A 21,143-nucleotide genomic window follows, 5' to 3' on the forward strand; every position below is an offset into this window, starting at 1 on the left:
GATGGGATGAACGCAGGCCAGCTAAAACAAAATATTGTACCGTACCAATTACTGTCTGAAAAGGTCTAACCCTCTGATGAGAAATATTTTTGTTGCCAAAACACCAATTTAGTGCATCAGTGGAGTGTTTCAGTGTAATGACTGTAGGTGTGCAGCTGTAGCAAGAGGGAAAGATTATGGCAAGAAGCGTTAATGTGTGATATGCACGCAGTGTTTAGGACAGAGCATTTAAAGATTTATTTATTTATTTTTTAATAGCATAACCAATTGTTTTGACATGACATTTCTATTTTGTTAAAGGTTCTTGAAGGTGTATGGTAGAACACCGTGCTAAAAGTATCTGAACTGAATCTACAGAATATAGCATATCCCATGAAGTATAATTCTATAATGAATCAAAAACACACAGCTTAAATAGTGAAGTCTGATTCTCGAAGAAATAACTCTTATGAGCTAGTTCTTTTTAATGAATCAAAAATACAGCACAATCATGGGTTCATTTCCCAAAAGCAACTATGGTTGAAAGTTCCGTCCTTACCAATAGAGTTCAATGGAACTTGTGACCATAGTTAACTAGCAATGCTTTTGGGAAACACACCTCAGTATAATTCTTATTCTGAATGAAATAATCTTAAGAGTCAATTCTTTATATTAAATCAGAAACATTCTGGTTGTCTGATTCCCGAACCACTGACTTCTATGAGCGGTTTCTTTTAGTGAATCAAAAACATACAGCATGACTAGTGTAGTCCAATTCTCAAACGACTAGTTCAAATCCTGAATGAATGACTCTTATTAGCTGCTTTTTTTTAGTGAATCAAAAAACATTCAGCTTGACCAGAGTAGTCTAATTTGCAAACAAACGACTCCTATAAGCTGTTCTTAAGAGTGATTCAAAAACATACAGAACAACCAGCATAGTTCTAACCCAGAACAAATTGCTTGCATGAGCTGGTTCTTTTTACAGCATAATCCAATTCTTCAACAAATGACTCTTATGATTCAGTTCTTTTTAGTTGGTCAAATATCTGGTGCAATCAGAGTAGTCTGATTCCCAAACAAACAACTCCTTACCCAGTTCATTTTAATGATTCAGAAATACACAGCTGACTAGTGAAGTCCTATTCTCAAACTTTTTTTTTTTTTAAGTGAATAAAAAAAAAATCAGTCAGATTTCTGAGCTGGTTCTTTTTAGATTTAAAAAGAAAACATGCATTGCGTACAATTTAGCATGGTTATTTAAAAGACAATTATTTTTCCATTTATCAAAAGTGAATTAATAATTTAGGCTATTTAAAAACAACAACAACAACAAGTGACTGAAATATGTTACATGTTACATTTGGCAACAGACTGCAGAAAGAATAAACGTTTAAACAAATGTTCCTACCTCAAAGGTGTTAGCATCATTAATGGAACCATTAACGAATAGTAATCAGAACCACAATCTCCAAATTCCTTAAGATTCCCATCTCTACCTGCACTTACATGCACACACACAAATGCGCACTTCTGCAAGCATCCCTCGTCCTCTTCACACGTTCTGTGATTCATGGCTAGGGCAGTGTGTGGAGTGCAATTATGCCTTATAGATCTCAAACTCCTGTGGGCTGAAATGTATGTACTGTATGTGCATGTGCTGTCAGGTGGACTTCCAGCAGCGCATTCAGCCTGACACACTCACTACTTAAAACGTCCGTTGGGGTTTCACCCCGGTGGTCTCGCTAAACCTGTAGAACTGACACAAGGTCAATTTACCCTCAACTCTTCATCTTTCTTTACTGTCCAGTCTCCACTCCCAAATCCAGCTATGACTGACATGAGTGCTACAGAAAGGTCATCTAGTTGGCTGCCGCTCTGTCGACATGCCCTGTACAGCTTTCCAGATGCCTCCGATGAAAACAAACACCCTTTACAGCGAATCTAGCGGAGTCTCTAGAGTCTTGCCAGGCTTTGTTGCAATGAGATATACTATATACTGAGATATACGGCCTGCTTCTACTGTATGTGCCTAGATATAGCTTTGACAATCAGTGACGAAACACGAGGGTTTTGTGATGTGAGAGGGGTTTGCTTGTCTTGTCTGAACTGGGCCTGAGATATGAGCTTTTAAGTGTCAAAAAAACAGAGGAAGTGAAGTGGGAGAGGTGTGAAAGAAAAGTGTTAATCCATGTCACGACTGACGGAGCGTGATATTGGGAAATGATTGTGTGTGTGCGTGCATACATGTTACCGATGAAGCAGAGGCTGTGGTTTGACAGAAGTAGCACATAGTGTCTTGGATATTGTATTTTCACTGGCTGTCTATGGCATTGTAACTATGTCCCATATCCACCTAGAATCCACATGCATTTCAAATGAGGCTCCTGTGCAAACAAATCCCTTTCTAAAACACAAAACTTTGTATTTTACTTATTTTTAATAGAACATAATGGATATGCTAAAATGTATTCAAAATGTTTTTGTGTGTGTGTCCATACAAATCTGTTAAAAAATATATATATATATATATATATATATATATATATATATATATATATATATATATATATATATATATATATACACACACACACACAGGTGCTGGTCATATAATTAGAATATCATCAAAAGTTGATTTATTTCACTAATTCCATTCAAAAAGTGAAACTTGTATATTATATTCATTCATTACACACAGACTGATATATTTTAAATGTTTATTTCTTTTAATTTTGATGATTAGAGCTTACAGCTCATGAAAGTCAAAAATCAGTATCTCAAAATATTAGAATATTACTTAAGACCAATACAAAGAAAGGATTTTAGAAATCTTGGCCAACTGAAAAGTATGAAAATGAAAAGTATGAGCATGTACAGCACTCAATACTAAGTTGGGGCTCCTTTTGCCTGAATTACTGCAGCAATGCGGCGTGGCATAGAGTCGATAAGTCTGTGGCACTGCTCCGGTGTTATGAGAGCCCAGGTTGCTCTGATAGTGGCCTTTAGCTCATCTGCATTGTTGGGTCTGGTGTCTCTCATCTTCCTCTTGACAATACCCCATAGATTCTCTATGGGGTTCAGGTCAAGCGAGTTTGCTGGCCAATCAAGCACAGTAACACTATGGTCATTGAACCAGCTTTTGGTACCTTTGGCAGTGTGGGCAGGTGCCAAGTCCTGATGGAAAATGAAATCAGCATCTCCATAAAGCTTGTCAACAGAAGGAAGCATGAAGTGCTCTAAAATTTCCTGGTAGATGGCTGCGTTGACTGTGGACTTCAGAAAACACAGTGGACCAACACCAGCAGATGACATGGCAGCCCAAATCATCACTGACTGTGGAAACTTCACACTGGACTTCAAGCAACATGGATTCTGTGCCTCTCCACTCTTCCTTCAGACTCTGGGACCTTGATTTCCAAATGAAATGTAAAATTTACTTTCATCTGAAAAGAGGACTTTGGACCACTGAGCAACAGTCTAGTTCTTTTTCTCCACAGCCCAGTTAAGATGCTTCTGACGTTGTCTCTGGATCAGAAGTGGCTTGGTAGCCCTTTTCCTGAAGACGTCTGAGCGTGGTGACTCTTGATGCACTGACCCTAACTTCAGTTCTCTCCTTGTGAAGCTCTCCCAAGTGTCTGAATCAGCTTTGCTTGACTGTATTCTCAAGCTTGCGGTCATCCCTGTTGCTTGTGCACCTTTTCCTACCCAAATTCTTCCTTCCAGTCAACTTTGCATTTAATATGCTTTGATACAGCACTCTGTAAACAGCCACACCTTTCAGTAATGACCTTCTGTGACTTACCCTCTTTGTGGAGGGCATCAATGTTCGTCTTCTGGATCATTGCCAAGTCAGCAGTCTTCCCCATTATTGTGGTTTCAAAGAACAAGAGATACCCAGAATTTATACTGTAGGGATGGTCATTTATTCAAACTCAAATGTAAATATTCTAATATTTTGAGATACTGATTTTTGACTTCCATGAGCTGTAAGCTCTAATCATCAAAATTAAAAGAAATAAACATTTGAAATATATCAGTCTGTGTATAATGAATGAATATAATATACAAGTTTCACTTGTATTTCACAGTGAAATAAATCAACTTTTTGATAATATTCTAATTATATGACCAGCACCTGTATATACAGTGAGGAAAATAAGTATTTGAACACCCTGCTATTTTGCAAGTTCTCCCACTTAGAAATCATGGAGGGTCTGAAATTGTCATCGTAGGTGCATGTCCACTGTGAGAGACATAGTTTAAAAAATCATACATTGTGATTTCTGGATTTTTTTTTTTAGATTATTCATTTGTATGATACAGCTGCAAATTTCCTCACTGTATATAAAAATAAAAAAATAAAAGTTTACATTTTGGTCATATTGGCCACTCCTAACTTACTTAACACTAGCATTGACGTTTTTTTTATCTCTATCTAATAATATTTGAATAATTTGCTTATAAAAAGGCAAGTATTTAAATTTTATATATATATATATATATATATATATATATATATATATATATATATATATATATATATATATATATATATATATATATATACATATACACACACACATACACACAGTGGGTACGGAGAGTATTCAGACCCCCTTAAATTTTTCACTCTTTGTTATATTGCAGCCATTTGGTAAAATCATTTAAGTTAATTTTTTTCCTCATTAATGTACACACAGCACCCCATATTGACAGAAAAACACAGAATTGTTGACATTTTTGCAGATTTATTAAAAAAGAAAAACTGAATTATCACATGGTCCTAAGCATTCAGACCCTTTGCTCAGTATTTAGTAGAAGCACCCTTTTGATCTAATACAGCCATGAGTCTTTTTGGGAAAGATGCAACAAGTTTTTCACACCAGGATTTGGGGATCCTCTGCCATTCCTCCTTGCAGATCCTCTCCAGTTCTGTCAGGTTGGATGGTAAACGTTGGTGGACAGCCATTTTTAGGTCTCTCCAGAGATGCTCAATTGGGTTTAAGTCAGGGCTCTGACTGGGCCATTCAAGAACAGTCACGGAGTTGTTGTGAAGCCACTCCTTCGTTATTTTAGCTGTGTGCTTAGGGTCATTGTCTTGTTGGAAGGTAAACCTTCGGCCCAGTCTGAGGTCCTGAGCACTCTGGAGAAGGTTTTCGTCCAGGATATCCCTGTACTTGGCCGCATTCATCTTTCCCTCGATTGCAACCAGTCGTCCTGTCCCTGCAGCTGAAAAACACCCCACAGCATGATGCTGCCACCACCATGCTTCACTGTTGGGACTGTATTGGACAGGTGATGAGCAGTGCCTGGTTTTCCACACATACCACTTAGAATTAAGGCCAAAAAGTTCTATCTTGGTCTCATCAGACCAGAGAATCTTATTTCTCACCATCTTGGAGTCCTCCATGCGGGCTTTCATGTGTCTTGCACTGAGGAGAGGCTTCCGTCGGGCCACTCTGCCATAAAGCCCCGACTGGTGGAGGGCTGCAGTGATGGTTGACTTTCTACAACTTTCTCCCATCTCCCGACTGCATCTCTGGAGCTCAGCCACAGTGATCTTTGGGTTCTTCTTTACCTCTCTCACCAAGGCTCTTCTCCCCCAATAGCTCAATTTGGCCGGACGGCCAGCTCTAGGAAGAGTTCTGGTCGTCCCAAACGTTTTCCATTTAAGGATTATGGAGGCCACTGTGCTCTTAGGAACCTTAAGTGCAGCAGAATTTTTTTTGTAACCTTGGCCAGATCTGTGCCTTGCCACAATTCTGTCTCTGAGCTCTTCAGGCAGTTCGTTTGACCTCATGATTCTCATTTGCTCTGAGATGCACTGTGAGCTGTAAGGTCTTATATAGACAGGTGTGTGGCTTTCCTAATCAAGTCCAATCAGTATAATCAAACACAGCTGGACTCAAATGAAGGTGTAGAACCATCTCAAGGATGATCAGAAGAAATGGACAGCACCTGAGTTAAATATATGAGTGTCACAGCAAAGGGTCTGAATACTTAGGACCATGTGATATTTCAGTTTTTCTTTTTTAATAAATCTGCAAAAATGTCAGCAATTCTGTGTTGTTCGGTCAATATGGGGTGCTGTGTGTACATTAATGAGAAAAAAAAAAAAAAAAAAGAACAAATGATTTTAGCAAATGGCTGCAATATAACAAAGAGTGAAAAATTTAAGGGGGTCTGAATACTTTCCGTACCCACTATGTATGTATATATATATACACACACACACATATATACACGCACACACATATACAGTGGGGCAAAAAAGTATTTAGTCAGCCACCAATTGTGCAAGTTCTCCCACTTAAAAAGATGAGAGAGGCCTGTAATTTTCATCATAGGCATACCTCAACTATGAGAGACAAAATGAGAAAAAAAAAAAATCCAGAAAATCACATTGTAGGATTTTTAAAGAATTTATTTGCAAATTATGGTGGAAAATAAGTATTTGGTCAATAACAAAATTTCATCTCAATACTTTGTTATATACCCTTTGTTGGCAATGACAGAGGTCAAACGTTTTCTGTAAGTCTTCACAAGGTTTTCACACACTGTTGCTGGTATTTTGCCCCATTCCTCCATGCAGATCTCCTCTAAAGCAGTAATGTTTTAGCGCTGTCGCTGGGCAACACGGACTTTCAACTCCCTCCAAAGATTTTCGATGGGGTTGAGATCTGGAGACTGGCTAGGCCACTCCAGGACCTTGAAATGCTTCTTCTGAAGCCACTCCTTCGTTGCCAGGCGGTGTGTTTGGGATCATTGTCATGCTGAAAGACCCAGCCACGTTTCATCTTCAATGCCCTTGCTGATGGAAGGAGGTTTTGACTCAAAATCTCACGATACATGGCCCCATTCATTCTTTCGTTTACACGGATCAGTCGTCCTGGTCCCTTTGCAGAAAAACAGCCCCAAAGCATGATGTTTCCACCCCCATGCTTCACAGTAGGTATGGTGTTCTTTGGATGCAACTCAGCATTCTTTCTCCTCCAAACACGACAAGTTGAGTTTTTACCAAAAAGTTCTATTTTGGTTTCATCTGACCATATGACATTCTCCCAATCCTCTTCTGGATCATCCAAATGCTCTCTAGCAAACTTCAGACGGGCCCGGACATGTACTGGCTTAAGCAGGGGACACGTCTGGCACTGCAGGATTTGAGTCCCTGGCGGCGCAGTGTGTTACTGATGGTAGCCTTTGTTACTTTGGTCCCAGCTCTCTGCAGGTCATTCACTAGGTCCCCGTGTGGTTCTGGATTTTTGCTCACAGTTCTTGTGATCATTTTGACCCCAGGGTGAGATCTTGCGTGGAGCCCCAGATCGAGGGAGATTATCAGTGGTCTTGTATGTCTTCCATTTTCTAATAATTGCTCCCACAGTTGATTTCTTCACACCAAGCTGCTTACCTATTGCAGATTCAGTCTTCCCAGCCTGGTGCAGGTCTACAATTTTGTTTCTGGTGTCCTTTGACAGCTCTTTGGTCTTAGCCATGGTGGAGTTTGGAGTTGGACTGTTTGAGGTTGTGGACAGGTGTCTTTTATACTGATAACAAGTTCAAACAGATGCCATTAATACAGGTAACGAGTGGAGGACAGAGGAGCCTCATAAAGAAGAAGTTACAGGTCTGTGAGAGCCAGAAATCTTGCTTGTTTGTAGGTGACCAAATACTTATTTTACCGAGGAATTTACCAATTAATTCTTTAAAAATGTGATTTTCTGGATTTTTTTTTCTCATTTTGTCTCTCATAGTTGAGGTATACCTATGATGAAAATTACAGGCCTCTCTCATCTTTTTAAGTGGGAGAACTTGCACAATTGGTGGCTGACTAAATACTTTTTTGCCCCACTGTATACACGCACACACACACATATACATACATACACACATATATATATATATTTAAATACTTGCCTTTTTTTATAAGCAAATTATTCAAATATTATTAGATCATTTTTTATCTGTGTCAATGCTAGTGTTAACTAAGTTAGGAGTGGCCAATATGACCAAAATCATTCGATCCGGGACGATTCGGATGAGTGCGGTGGAAGTAATCAAGTAGCATGGGATTTAAGATATCGTTCTGGACCACCCAGGAACGTTCCTCTGGTCCATATCCTTCCCAGTTGACCAGGTACTCAAGCCGGCCACCCCACCACTGCAAGTCCAATATGTCTCTGACCTGGTAGACCAATGGTTGGTCTAGGATCTCTGGAGGAGGAGGCTCGTCCAGTTCCGTGGGTCCTGGTGTGGAAGGAGAGAAGGGTTTAAGGAGGAACACGTGAAAGGTGGGGTGAATTCTGTATCTGTGAGGTAGGTGGAGTTGGTAAGTGACTTCATTTATCTGCCTCTGTATCCTAAACGGACCGATGTAGTGGGGACTCAGCTTCTTGCAGGGCAGGCGGAGGCGCAGATCCCAGGTGGACAGCCATAACCTTTTTCAGGATGGTAGGTAGGAGCGGAGGAATGCCGGGCATCCGCGAATCTCTTCTGCCTCTGCACTGCATGTTGGAGCTGGACGTGAGCTGAGTCCCACACTCTCTCGCTCTCCCGGAACCAATAATCCACAGCTGGAATCTCCGAAGGCTCTCCCAACCAAGGGAAGAGCGGGGGATGGTAGCTGAGCATGCACTGAAAGGGCGTGAGGCTGGTGGTGTTATGCCGGAGGGATTTTTTCTCAGCTAGGGCTGAAATGATTAGTCGACATTATCGACAACGTCTACAAAAAAAAAAAAAAAATTTGTCGACAAATATTTTTGTTGTCGAGTATTTGTTTGATCTCACATGACCTAATGCAAGAGCCTGCAATACTGCGGTTCGACCAGTGTGGCGCTGTAGCGCAAGAATGTAATTCATCCCTCCTGGATGCAATTCAAGAGAAGACGACACAAACGAACCTGAGCGGCGTTTGATGAATATGTAAATATATATTGTGCGCTTTCCTCTCAGTAACAAAATAAACAAAAACTGACAGTAGTGTTAAAGCAGCAGTTAAAAATGCATGTGATTACAACGATGTGGATGTTTGCATGAGCTCTGCAGTTAAGTACTCAAGTAAAGTCCGGTCACATCATGTTCATTTATATAGTACTTTATGCAATAGATAGCCTTCAATCAAGCAGCTTTATGGTATTAAACATGAAAACCTAGAGTCAGTGTCGCTTTCAGTTAGAATTACAACTTGATTTTCTGAAATAAAGCAGCTCTCCAGTGCGGAGCTAGCTAATGATAAAATGTTTTTATTAGTGGGGGGAAAAAAATATTGAATTAAAGTGATAGTTTGTTTTACAGAGATCAAAGCTTGATCTACCTCAGGACTGTTTTGATTATCATAACCCTATAAAGGTAGGCTATTTTAAGACATTATGTTTTGAATAAAATAGTTTATCCAAAGCATCTTATCACTTACCTTTATTTTGATGCATATCACTTACAAAAGGAGATGTTAGGCAGAATGATGTGTTACTTTTCCATGTAGCTAATTAAATGGTGAGAGAGTGTGTCTGTCTGTCATCTCATTTTGTGTGCCAAATACATCTATTTGTATAATGAATTGGTAACACTTTAACTAATGTTAACAAATGATACCTTATTGTAAAGTATTAATTAATATGAATGAACAATACATTTATTAAATTCATGTATTAATCTTTGCTAATGTTAGTTAATAAAAATACAGTTATTCATTGTTTGTTCATGTTAGTTCACAGTGCATTTACCAATGTTAAAAAACAACTTGTGATTTTTATAAATGCATTAATAAATGCTGAAATTAACATTAACCAAGATTAATAAATGCTGTAGAAGTATTGTTCATTCTTAGTTCATGTTAACTAATGTTAACCAATGAACCTTATTGTAAAGTGTTACCAATTAATTGTATAATAATAGTAATTACATAATATGCTTTTCTAAAGCTGAAGTGACCTTTATTTGTTAGAATATGTATAACAATATTTTAACTAATTGCAAAAGCTGAATAATCAAAGTCTACTGATTAATCAGTGAAATAGTCGATGATTAGTCAAGTAATCGTTCTAATAATAGTTAGATTAATCGATTATCAAAATAACCGTTTGTTGCAGCCCTATACTCGGCCCATGGGAATAAGCAGGTCCAGTTGTGTTGGTCCTTCTGGCAGTATGCCCGGAGGTAGCGTCCGAGTCTAGTTGCGCTCAGTCTGCATGGCCCCGACTCTGGTGGTAGAGGCATCCACTTCTACCACAAATGGCACAAGAGGATCTGGACGGCCGTGTAGAAAGCAGTCTTCAGGATGTTGAATGCTTCGTGGGCGCTGGTGTGTTCCAGGACAGGGACTTGGGCTTTCCTCGGAGCAATGATGTCAGAGGGGCAGTGTGCAGGCTGAAATCCTTGATGAATCCACAATAGAAGTTTGCGAAGCAGAGAAATCTCTGCAACTCCTTCACAGTCTGGGTACGAGGCCACTCCTTGATGACAGTTACCTTCCCCTGATCCATCTGGATACCATCCTGGCCGATGAGGTACCCGAGAAACTGCACGATGGGGCGATGGTATTCACACTTCTCCAGCTTGAGGTACAGATGGTGTTGACAGAGCCTCTGAAGGACCTGCTTCACGTGGCGGCGATGGTCGGCCAGGTTCCGGGAGTTAATGAGTTGAATGAAGAGCACTACTTGTAGGAGAAAGACGCCACACACAGCTGTGTCACCCGCATAGGAAGCTGGCATGGCCATGGGACATACAGAGGCAGATTGAGGGGTTGTGACGGGCATGAGTGAAGCCCGGAGTGTATAGACCAGTTCCTCGAGAACTTCCATGGGAGTTGGAGGGCGGGGATCCATGGAGGTGATTGTCTCAGGTCCGGTCTCCTGTCACAAATCGAGCCAGAAACAACAGGTAAGTGAACAACAGGCACAGTTCAGGGTAGTGAACGGTAGACCAAACAGTAAAAGACAGAGTGCAGCGTGCTCTTGAAGGTGACTTGATTGGAGATCGGCAGGTGTAGGTGATCAGAACACAGGTGAGAGAGGTCTGGTGTAAGTGGTGGCTGATGACTGTGGTTACTATGACTGTCTGACAATAAGGTTACTATGATATGATTTAATTTTTTTTTTCCAATTCTCAATACAGCAGAAACTAATGCTAGGCTAACTAATGTAAGTTTAAAATAGAATAAAGTAAAATAAAATAAAATAATTGTGACTTTTTAATCTCACAATTGTGATTCTTGTGTAATTCTGAGTCACAGAATCACAAAACAGACTCAGATTTGCCAGATATAAAGTCAGAATTGTGAGACATAAACTTGAAGCTATGAAGGAAAAAGTAAGAACCTTTGCCTGCGTTCCAATGTGCATACTATCCATCCTAAATTCTATATGACATTAGTAATTTTCAATACTATTTAGGGCAGATAGGGTGGATAGTATGCACATTGGGACGCAGGGTGAAGAAAGAAAAAAAAAAAAAAAAACTTGTGAGTTGTGAGATATAAAATCAGAAATCTGAGAAAAACTAAAAGGTAACATTCTCACAATTCCAAGATTTTTTTTTTTTTTTTAAATTCAAAAGACAAACTGAGAATTGTAAACGCAAAAAAAAAAAAAAAAAAAAAGAGAAATCAGAGAATTGCAAGAAAAAGTCAGAATTGTAAGATTAAAAGTCAGAATTACTTTTATTCCACGGTGGAAAAAGGCTTCCAAAAGTAAAGTCTGATTATGGTTTAGGCCATTCAGGACAAGATTATGTCTCAGCTAACAATGCCATGGGTTTGATTCCCAGGGAACGCATAACTGATAAAAATGTATTCCCTGAAATAAGTCACTTTAGATAAAAGCATCTGCCAGATGAGAAAAAAAAAAATACAAAAAAAATACATGGTCTTCCAACTACATGGTATTTCTGGTAGGCGAATGTTAATGCTAGTGGAGATACCAGCATCCACTTTTCCATCAGGGTGGTCTGAACAATGCAGCAATTAGCAGAACGTCATTCATGCTGTATTTTCAAGGCCTGAACTCATGTCCAGGAAAAGAATAACAGAAGTGAACTACAAAAGATCTGATCTGTAAGATCTGTAGACGCTCTGATGCCTGAGGGCAAAACTTGGTATAGCTGATCGCTCACGCCCCATGCCATAAAAGCCATCTGGGAAGCCTTTGATCAGTGTGAGTTTCTTTGAGCCGATCTGTGGCGCTGTAGAGCACATCATCAGTGGTAGGGGTGGAAGCTGTCTTCAGCCTAACAACTTCATCAGGCGAGCTGCTAATTATGCGCAAGGCTCATTAGCGAGGCCTGAGGAAACGTTGAGCTCTAAAACTTCATTAATGTAAGCATTCAGCCTGAGCATAATTACATCCCCTGCCCCCTCTTGCCACGAGACGCCACATTAACCCGCGACTCCATCCGGACACTGGAGCAGACTCTCAACAGACTTCCTCCGCAGCTGCTCCGGCTGGGATTGCACACTCCAGTGCGGGAAGAGCATGTGCGCTTTTCCCCTCAGTCTCCATTGTGATTCCTCAATCAACGCCGTAGAGCAGACCTTGTCCCATATGAATGCCTTACCGCTCCCATACGATCTCACATGCTGTCATCACCTAAAACGTTTCTGAAGGGACCTTTGAGCAGAACAGAGTGAGAACAGAGAATCGGTTGGATAGGGTTATTGATCTGACGATGCTCTTCTTTTCGCTGTCTTCCATTTCGTTAAAAGTGTGTGTCCCTAGGTTATAAGGTTTGAGGTTTCACAGCTTTGCAAGTGGATTTCATCACCGTCTCTCGGTCTAATGCATATGTCAAGCTGATATCTTGGCAGCCATGATGAGACCTTTATTTGGAAAGGATGAATAATTTACTGGCTCATATCAGAAGAAAGTGATTGATGTATTTGATTGTGCTTTGAGACTACTATCACCTGTTTAGCGGTCTCTAAATACGTGGAAAGAATTTAGCCAAGCTTGTTTGCTCAAATTTCTGATCCTATCTGCTCTTTATTTTATTTTATTTGAAATAAAGAAAAATGGTTTGACAGGCCTGAAAAATAGAAACGATGAACAACGAACAGAACTTATTTTAAGATGAAACTGTAGGTACCAGGAGAAAGCCAGATTCAAATATCAAGACTTTATCACCAGTCAATTGGTCCAACAGAAATTCTCCCAACCAACATTTTCACTCGTCCTACTATATGATTTAAAAAAATAAATAAATAAAATAATGAAATGCACAATACTTTTCTGTGCGTGTGTGTATGTGTGTGTGTATATACATACATTTTTAAATGTACAAATTAAAATTCCAACCTATCATTGAAGTAAAACAATGGAAATTGTGTGTGTGGGGGCGCTCATCATGAAATAAATGCTTTTCTCCGGTTTACATTGGCCACAATTATTGGCACCCAATTATTGTAACGTCCTTTCCCAGGGTAACAACTCTGAGTTTTCTATGAGTTTGGAGAACACCTGTCAAGAGATCAGAGACCATTTCTTCATACAGAATCACTCCAGATCCTTCTGATTCAGAGCTCCATGTTGGTGCCTCCTCTCTTCAGTTCACCCTGCTCATTTTATAGGGTTCTGGTCAGGGAACTGGTAGTCTGGGACAGTCATGGCAGAAGCTTCATTTTGTGCTCAGTGACACATTTTTTTTGTGTGTTGATCATTGTCCTTATGGTAGATCTAATGGATTTTTTTTAGGGTTTCTGACCCAAAGATTCAACTAATTGATTCAAACTAATTTTCCAGCTGTGATCCTTGGAGAGTCTTTGGTCACTCACTCACCAACTCTCCTCCTCACTGTGCTTTAGGACAATATAGACACACTTCATCTTTAGTTGATTGGAACCTCTTAATTATTGCCCTGATTGTGGAAATGGGGATTTTCAATGCTTTAGCTCTTTTCTTACAGCCACTTTCTACTTTCTGAAGCTCAACAATCTTGTTCTGCACAACATAACAATATCCTTTGGTTTTTACTTCTTGTGATGGATGAATAAGGGAATTTGACCTTTGTGTTCCACAAATTTATAATCATATGGAACAGGAAGTCATGGCTGGACAATTTCATGCTTATGTAAACTGGCCCAAAACTCTTCTATACAGGCTCCGGGCCATCAGGCCATTCTTACTGTTGAGCCCTGCCAAACCATTTTATTCCCGCTCACTTGAGAATGACATCAGGTTGTAAACTACAGACGTGTTCCGACATCTCAGCCTTATATCCCTGTAATCAGGTGGGCCCAATCATACAGACCAAAAACTGAGGGTCAGCATAGAGGGCAAGACTGAGAATATGATGCCTAGCACAGTGTGATGGCTGAAGGCAGTTAGTAAGGACAAGAATACGAGTCTCACTTCCAATCTCATCCCGGCAGACCTGCGTAGGTCACGGGGTCAGAGTGATTACGTGCCATTACATGCAACAGCGCAGCTCAGGTTTGTTGTTGTACACAGAAGAGGTCACCGAGGACCCCACGGGGACTTGGTGTTGGACATATAAATGACAACAGTGCAGCTCTCAAGAGAAATTGCTTTAGAAAACACAAAGAGGGCGGAGCTAAAGAGAGGGCAGGAGGTGACAGCAGAAGAACACAAGAACGGAAGATTAAAAATGAGAGCGTCATTGGACAGCACAGAGACACCTCAGAAGATTAACTTCTAAAATAGGGGTCAGAGAAATATCATTGTTTTGACAGAAAATGCAGTAGTAAGCATTGTTCTTCAGAAGATTTCTTTGGATGTGAATTTCAGTGTCCCTGAAGTAAATGGAAGTTTTACAAGATGTTAATCAGGTTAAAATATATCTCTATTGTACTGTAACAATAATTGGAATCCAAAATACTTTAAAACAAGACATCATGGTTTTATCATTCTAAATTGATCACAGTGGGTCTCATTCACATAAAAGTGGTCTTGTAGAAAAGATTATCACACAAAATATGGTCTTACATTGTAATGTTAATGAATCTAGATTATTCTAAATAAAGAAACCCATGACTGTTGTTAGTAATTAGCATAATAACACAAACCACAAATAGCTTTTAAAAACAAAATTTGAGACATCAGTCATATCTGTAGCTCAAACGGTGACAAATTTGTTCGCTTTGGTTTAATACCTAAGATTAGGGGGGTATGTAGAGATATATATATATTTTTAAAGGCTGTTCTTTTGAGCTTTCTTTTTATCAAAAACTCATGAAAAAAAATGTATCACAGTTCCCACAAAAAATATAAAGCTGCACTGTTTTCAACATTGATAATAATAAGAAATGTTTCTTGAGCAGCAAATAAGCATATTAGCATGATTTCTGAAGGACCATGCGACAATGAAGACTGGATAAATTATGCTGAAAATCCAGCTTTGCCATCACAGGAATAAATTACATTTTAAAATATATTATATACAATTATTTTAAAGTTGCAATAATATTTCACAATATTACTGTTTCACTGTATTCTTTATCAAATAAATGCAGCTTTGGTTTGCAAAAGAAATTTCTTTCTACAACATTTTTAAAAAGTCTAACCTAACCCAAACAATAGTGTATGTCATTTCTTTAGCAAGCAGCACTATTAATAGCCATATCTGAACCCTGATGGCCTTATCATTGCATATTCATATATTCATAATTCCATATATGCTCTGTCATCATGTATTCCAAGTGTACTTAAAGAAACTCAATGCTATTGTCTGGCTGTAAATATGCATAGGATAGAAGCTTATCATTAATCATGTGATTATCAGGGATCAGTTGCATTACAGAGTTTCATCCCTGAGAATTGTACTGTAAGATAGAGCGAATCTATGGCGTTTCATAACATAAATGTGTTCTTGTTTTGTAAATTGCTGTGATCACTTGACACAGGTCGCTCTTGGTTTCTCAGGCCTGCAGTACCAGCAAGCGACAGATTTAAATAGGATTTGCATCTCAACCTAGTTGGTAGGGAATATGAGTGTGATTTGTCGAACACAGAGGGAGAGAGAGAACACCTCTAGAAGATGACAGAAAGATTGGCTTTCAGCTTAGACAGAAAAAAAAAAAAAAAACTGTCACCGCCAATGACCTTGGAGAAAACACAACTGAATAGTGAGAGGAACCGAATGGCAGAGGAGGAGGAGGAGTGTCTCGAGATGAGGAAGATAAAGGTGTAGAAAGAGATGAGAAGATAGGAGGCAGTACAATAGCACGCCACCTCATATCACATTTAAAAAAAGTAGTAGAAAGATGAATCCAACCTGGCATGAGAACCAATGGGAGAGCGTTTAAATAGATTAGACACAGTCAAGGCAGTGTGGAGTCCGGGCAAATGTAGTGAATGAAAACCTGAGAGTGCAGCAATGACTAAAGTGGCTCAAATTTGACAGTGCCGCTTCAAGCGCTTACAAGCGCTGTAATTTCACCCTACATATTTGAAAGTTAATCTGCAGGATGAAAGGTGTGCGAGGGGCTCACGGTAGGAGCATCACACTTGTAGACAGGTGTCATTAAGGGAACAAACAGCAAGATGGAAAAATCAGACACGGTGAAGCAAAGCATCTGCACTTTTAAGACGCTGTCTGTTGCCAGAAGACATATGATATTTATGCTTCAGGTTTGGTAATTTGGCTAGCATGGTAATAAACATTGATGAATTATGCATGACTAGTACAAGGAAGCAGTGAAATGACCAGGTTTTGCATATAAGTTTAGCTGAAGTAAAAGTTAGAGGTGTGCATTACTTAAAAATGCATGTTGCACACATTTATTTTGCTTTGCCTCTAGTACAATGACTCAGAGTTGGTAAAAACCTCATCTAATAAATAGGTTTACCTCACAGACTTTTGTGAAAGGGTGTATGATTCAGCATAATATGATAAATGAATATTTAGAGATAGCTTAGGAAACAGAGTAACTGCAAAGCAAAGTCTAAACCTGGGAATTAAAAACATAGGAAATAAACCATTTTAAACCAAAAGGCTTTCAGTTCCATTGAAGGAATCATCCAAAAATTTAAATTAGTTTGATGTCGTTCCAAACGCCTGTGGCTTACTTTCTTAAACAGAACACAAAAGGATAATTTGTGAAGATTGTTGAGGGATTAAAACTTTAATTTCTGGGGTAGAAAAAAAGATGCAGAAGCCCCATGAAAGTATAAAATAAGTTCACACAACTTAATTATGCATTATATTCAGTGTCTTCTAAAGTCATGCTAGCTTTCTGTGAGGGACAGACTAAAATGTAAGTCATCTGCTCATTGAAAATGTTAGGGTTTTGGAATAGAAACATCACGTACATCTTATATTCCATTGTGTGCTCCAAACAGTTACAGGAAAAGGTGCCCAACAACTAATTTTGTGTTCCACAGAAGCAAAAAATTAATTTAGGGATTTGATCAACATTAAGTCTTAGAAAATAGACTGTAAGCTTGAATTTGTTTAAAAGTGGTAAGTAATTTATCTGCATAAGATTTCTGTATTTAAATATATATATCAAACTGTCCTTGTCAGAGTCAAGAAACACACAGGAAAAGCCACAAATTCAATAACGTTATATTTCTGATCTGATAACTCATAAACTGCGTTTTATAAAACATTATCTAAGTTCATGTGAATATCGAAAGGGGAAACTCTCAAAGGACAAAATGAATCCACTCACATAAACGAAGCACTCACTCATGTTTGATATGCTGCAGTACTTAAAGGGGGCATAACACACAGTTTCACCCAATCTCATGTTAATCTTGAGTACCTATAGAGTTGTACTGCATCCTTCATATCTCCAAAAAGTATTTAGTTTTATCATATTTATAAAAGAAAGATACAGCTTTACGATCCTCTCCAAAACAAAGCCGAGCTCCTGGAGGCGCGCCGTGGGCGGAGCTAAAGAGTGACGAGCACTTGCGCCGATTGTCAACAAAACACAGAATTTGATGCCGTTTCACTTACCGTCTGCAGTTCTGAATCATGACTGGGATATTTTATAGCTGGGACCGCTTCATCTTTCAGTATTAAACGATGTACAAACCCAGCGTCGAACTGGGCCTTGTTTATAAAACGTTGGTCAACAAACACACTTGAGAAACTCCGTTGCTGCCCCGGAAAAACAAATAGCATCCACTGTTTACCTAACGCTGGGTTCTTCGATAAGCTGAACAAGGTTATCTTTCCCTCACAACCAAAAACACACTTCTTTAGAGACATTCTTCCCGAGCGAGTTCCGTGCAGTGCAGCCGAATGAAACGCGTTGATGTGCGCGCTCACTCTCGTGCTGGTCGATGCGTGCACGGGCGCGTTCTTCCGGGAGAAATGCCCATATAAGGAGTTCCACCGTCGTTTACGTCAGCAAGAGCCACGATCGAAAAAAAAAAACTCCGAAACTTGTACGAACCCGAAAGTGAGATTTTTGGCACATAAATACTCTTTTATACGTCCAAATTGTTTTTTGAAACTTTGTCCATGCTTTCCATGAGGATCCAACTATTTAACAGTGTAAACAGTGTAAACAACTCGGAATGCATGAAACAGCATTGTACAGGTAAGGGATAATCAACGGCTAGCTGTGCATTAAACAATTTGAATGCACGACGTGGAGGCGAAGAACCACCCGACGCGCAGCGGAAATAAATAATTATTACAAAGCAGTTTCGGTTTCGGCCATTGATGTTACCTCTGATTCAACAACGAGGCTTCAGTTTAAGTCCAAGGTATTGGCTGCATTTTGGATTGGAGTGGAAAAGGACTACCCATGGGCAGGAGAGCCCTGGCAATACTCCTTCCTTTTGCCACATCCTACCTATGTGAGATAGGGTTTTCTGTAGTTGCCTCAATCAAGACAAAATACAGATCAAAGCTGGACATTGAAAATGAGCTAAGAGTGGCAGTCTCACAGCTGCATCCCCGATTTGAGAGGATCTGCAGCACAAAGCAAGACCACCCCAGTCACTGAAAAGACTGTGTGACTAGTAAGAATAAGTCTAAATCCTGCAGTTCAAAAATGTTCATTTTTGCGCAGAGGCGAGTTTGAGAAAATCTGTTGAAAACAATGAATACTGTTACATAGTTAATAATAATAATAATAATAATAATAATAATAAATAAATGTTGAAACTGTTTTTTTGCCTTCATTTTTTTTATTCTGCAAAAGGGGGGCCCGGCAGAAAAAGTTTGGGAACCACTGGCATAACCCTTTAATGTTTCATCTGTGAAACATCTCCCCTGACGGTCTTTATGAATAGAAACATTCTTCTATCCATATATGGATAGGTGAGGATGGATATCTGTAAGTCATATGACAGAATAGTGCTTCTTCGCTGGTCATGAGAGTTCAAAAGCGGCCTCTGGCTGTGCTTAATACATGTCAACAAACAAACAGTTGGGCTGCACTGTTATTTAGTGAAAAATAGACATGACTGATGAACATATCTTAAGTAACGTTAATCATAATTGATATCTCCCTAAATGTGCACACTTTTGAATTATAACTCCCAAAGGAATACCCAAGGAGACACAATTGACCTATCGGTAAGCCCCTCCCCTCGACGCAGACTAGCCAATGGCAGTCGAGTATCAGTTGCACGGGGAGCGGAACTCGGACATCTTTAGGTTTCAGCGCCATAGAGAAACATTGGAAGATCCGAAGCTCGCATCAGTTTTATGGGGTTTATGCTTCAAAAATGGAAAAACGATGTGTCTGGGGTACTTTAACACTGATTCCAGGTGGCCTGAGAGGATGGGCAATATAATTTATTTTATTACATTTCCTGAATCCAAACAAAACAGAGCAAAATGTCCCCAAGTATTCACCCCAATACAAATGAAGACAAAAACGTTCACTTTCTGGTTTGCATACACTCATTAAGTTACAATTTTCATCTGCTCAAGCAGAACGTTAATGTTATCTTGTGCTTTAGCAAGGTATCTCTGGCTAAAACTAGTTAACGTTAAAGTTAGTGAGTCCATGCTAACGTGCAAACCTAAATAGCGGACTGTTCTCGCGTCTTCTACAGTGTAGATCAAAAACACATAAACGAAGATCTATATTTCAGTGCCTCTCCATATTAAACAGGTTAAATGTACATTAATTTAATCGTACCCCGTGATACATGAACAGTGTTGCTCCTGCATGTTGTCATCCGTGATCGTGATGACCATAATATGAGACTTCTCCCACTTACATTGTGATCTATTAACCCTGGCTTCGAGTTACCCACCGTATTTATTTTAAAATATTTTATAAATCCCTCCATGGAATATTTAATTCCCATTTGGTGGCCTTCTGTGTCCAAAATTGTGCAAAAACATCGTGGGACAGTGTTTTCACTGTAGCTGTCATTGAAAGACAGTGAACAACTCCGTTTGTTTGTCCGAGGGAGCAACAGTAACTAAGTGTGGCGGGGCTTACCGATAGGTCAATTGTCAGAGCTTGCGTGACTGAACAGGTATGTGTTTATTTATAACATTCTAAAGTATGCTTTGATTTTTGTATGATTATTACATTCATAAAAAAGCAGCAAATATAAACTAGATAAAAAAGTTTGTCAAGACAAACTTTAAGTTGGCTTGAGAAAGCCGGACCAGAAAGTTTGAAATAGTTTGAAAAGTTCAAAAAGTTTGAGAAGTTTAAAAAAGTTTTAAGTTTGATGGTTTTCAGTATGAAATATTTTGAAGTTTAAAGTAGTTTTACAAGCTTAACCGGGGGTGGTTGCTAGGGTGTTGCTATGAGGTTGCTAGGGTACTTGGGGTGGTTGCTAGGGTACCTGGGGCAGTTCCTAGGGTGTAGCTATGCGGTTGTTAAGGTACCCGGGTCGGTTGCTAAGGTGTTGCTATGCAGGTGCTATGGTACGAAGGGTGGTTGCTAAGGTGTTGCTATGCGGTTGCTAGGGTACTTGGGGTTGTTGCTAGGTTAGTTTAGATGGTTGCTAGAGTGTTGCTATGAAGATAGATAGATAGATAGATAGATAGATAGATAGATAGATTATATATAGATTGATAGATATGAAATATTAGATAGATGAGTTTACATGAGTTTTAATGGGTTAGAAATAGTACATAGAAGGGAAGATTGATTGAGCCTCAAGGGATTCTGGGAGTTTAAGTTTGAATTTTGACTGTTGGAGTTTGAATAGTCTTGGCTCAGTTGAACATTCCGTTAATGTAAATCTATGGGATTTTTATGATTTCTAATCTTCATTTTTATG

General features: G+C 39.3%; 1 protein-coding gene across 1 annotated transcript; it reads right to left on the reverse strand.

Annotated features, from left to right (window-relative positions):
- Nucleotides 1–9,963: 9,963 nt before the first annotated feature.
- Nucleotides 9,964–18,269, reverse strand: LOC131551236 (uncharacterized). Its single transcript, XM_058794023.1, has 2 exons — nucleotides 17,893–18,269; nucleotides 9,964–10,832 (listed from the first exon to the last, which is right to left on the reverse strand). The coding sequence occupies exons 1-2, from the start codon at nucleotides 18,145–18,147 to the stop codon at nucleotides 10,251–10,253; spliced, it is 837 nt and encodes a 278-aa protein (XP_058650006.1). The 5' UTR covers nucleotides 18,148–18,269; the 3' UTR covers nucleotides 9,964–10,250.
- Between the last annotated feature and the right edge of the window lie 2,874 nt (nucleotides 18,270–21,143).

The sequence above is a fragment of the Onychostoma macrolepis genome, chromosome 12 (assembly GCF_012432095.1).
Source record: "Onychostoma macrolepis isolate SWU-2019 chromosome 12, ASM1243209v1, whole genome shotgun sequence".
Classification (NCBI taxonomy): domain Eukaryota; kingdom Metazoa; phylum Chordata; class Actinopteri; order Cypriniformes; family Cyprinidae; genus Onychostoma; species Onychostoma macrolepis.

Excerpts from the sequence above, each read along its gene's own strand:
- LOC131551236 (XM_058794023.1), bottom strand. The coding sequence starts at position 18,147 with ATGTCTCTAAAGAAGTGTGTTTTTGGTTGTGAGGGAAAGATAACCTTG. Across the intron at positions 10,833-17,892 it reads ATGATTCAGAACTGCAGACG|GAGACCGGACCTGAGACAAT; the intron begins GTAAGTGAAACG and ends GATTTGTGACAG.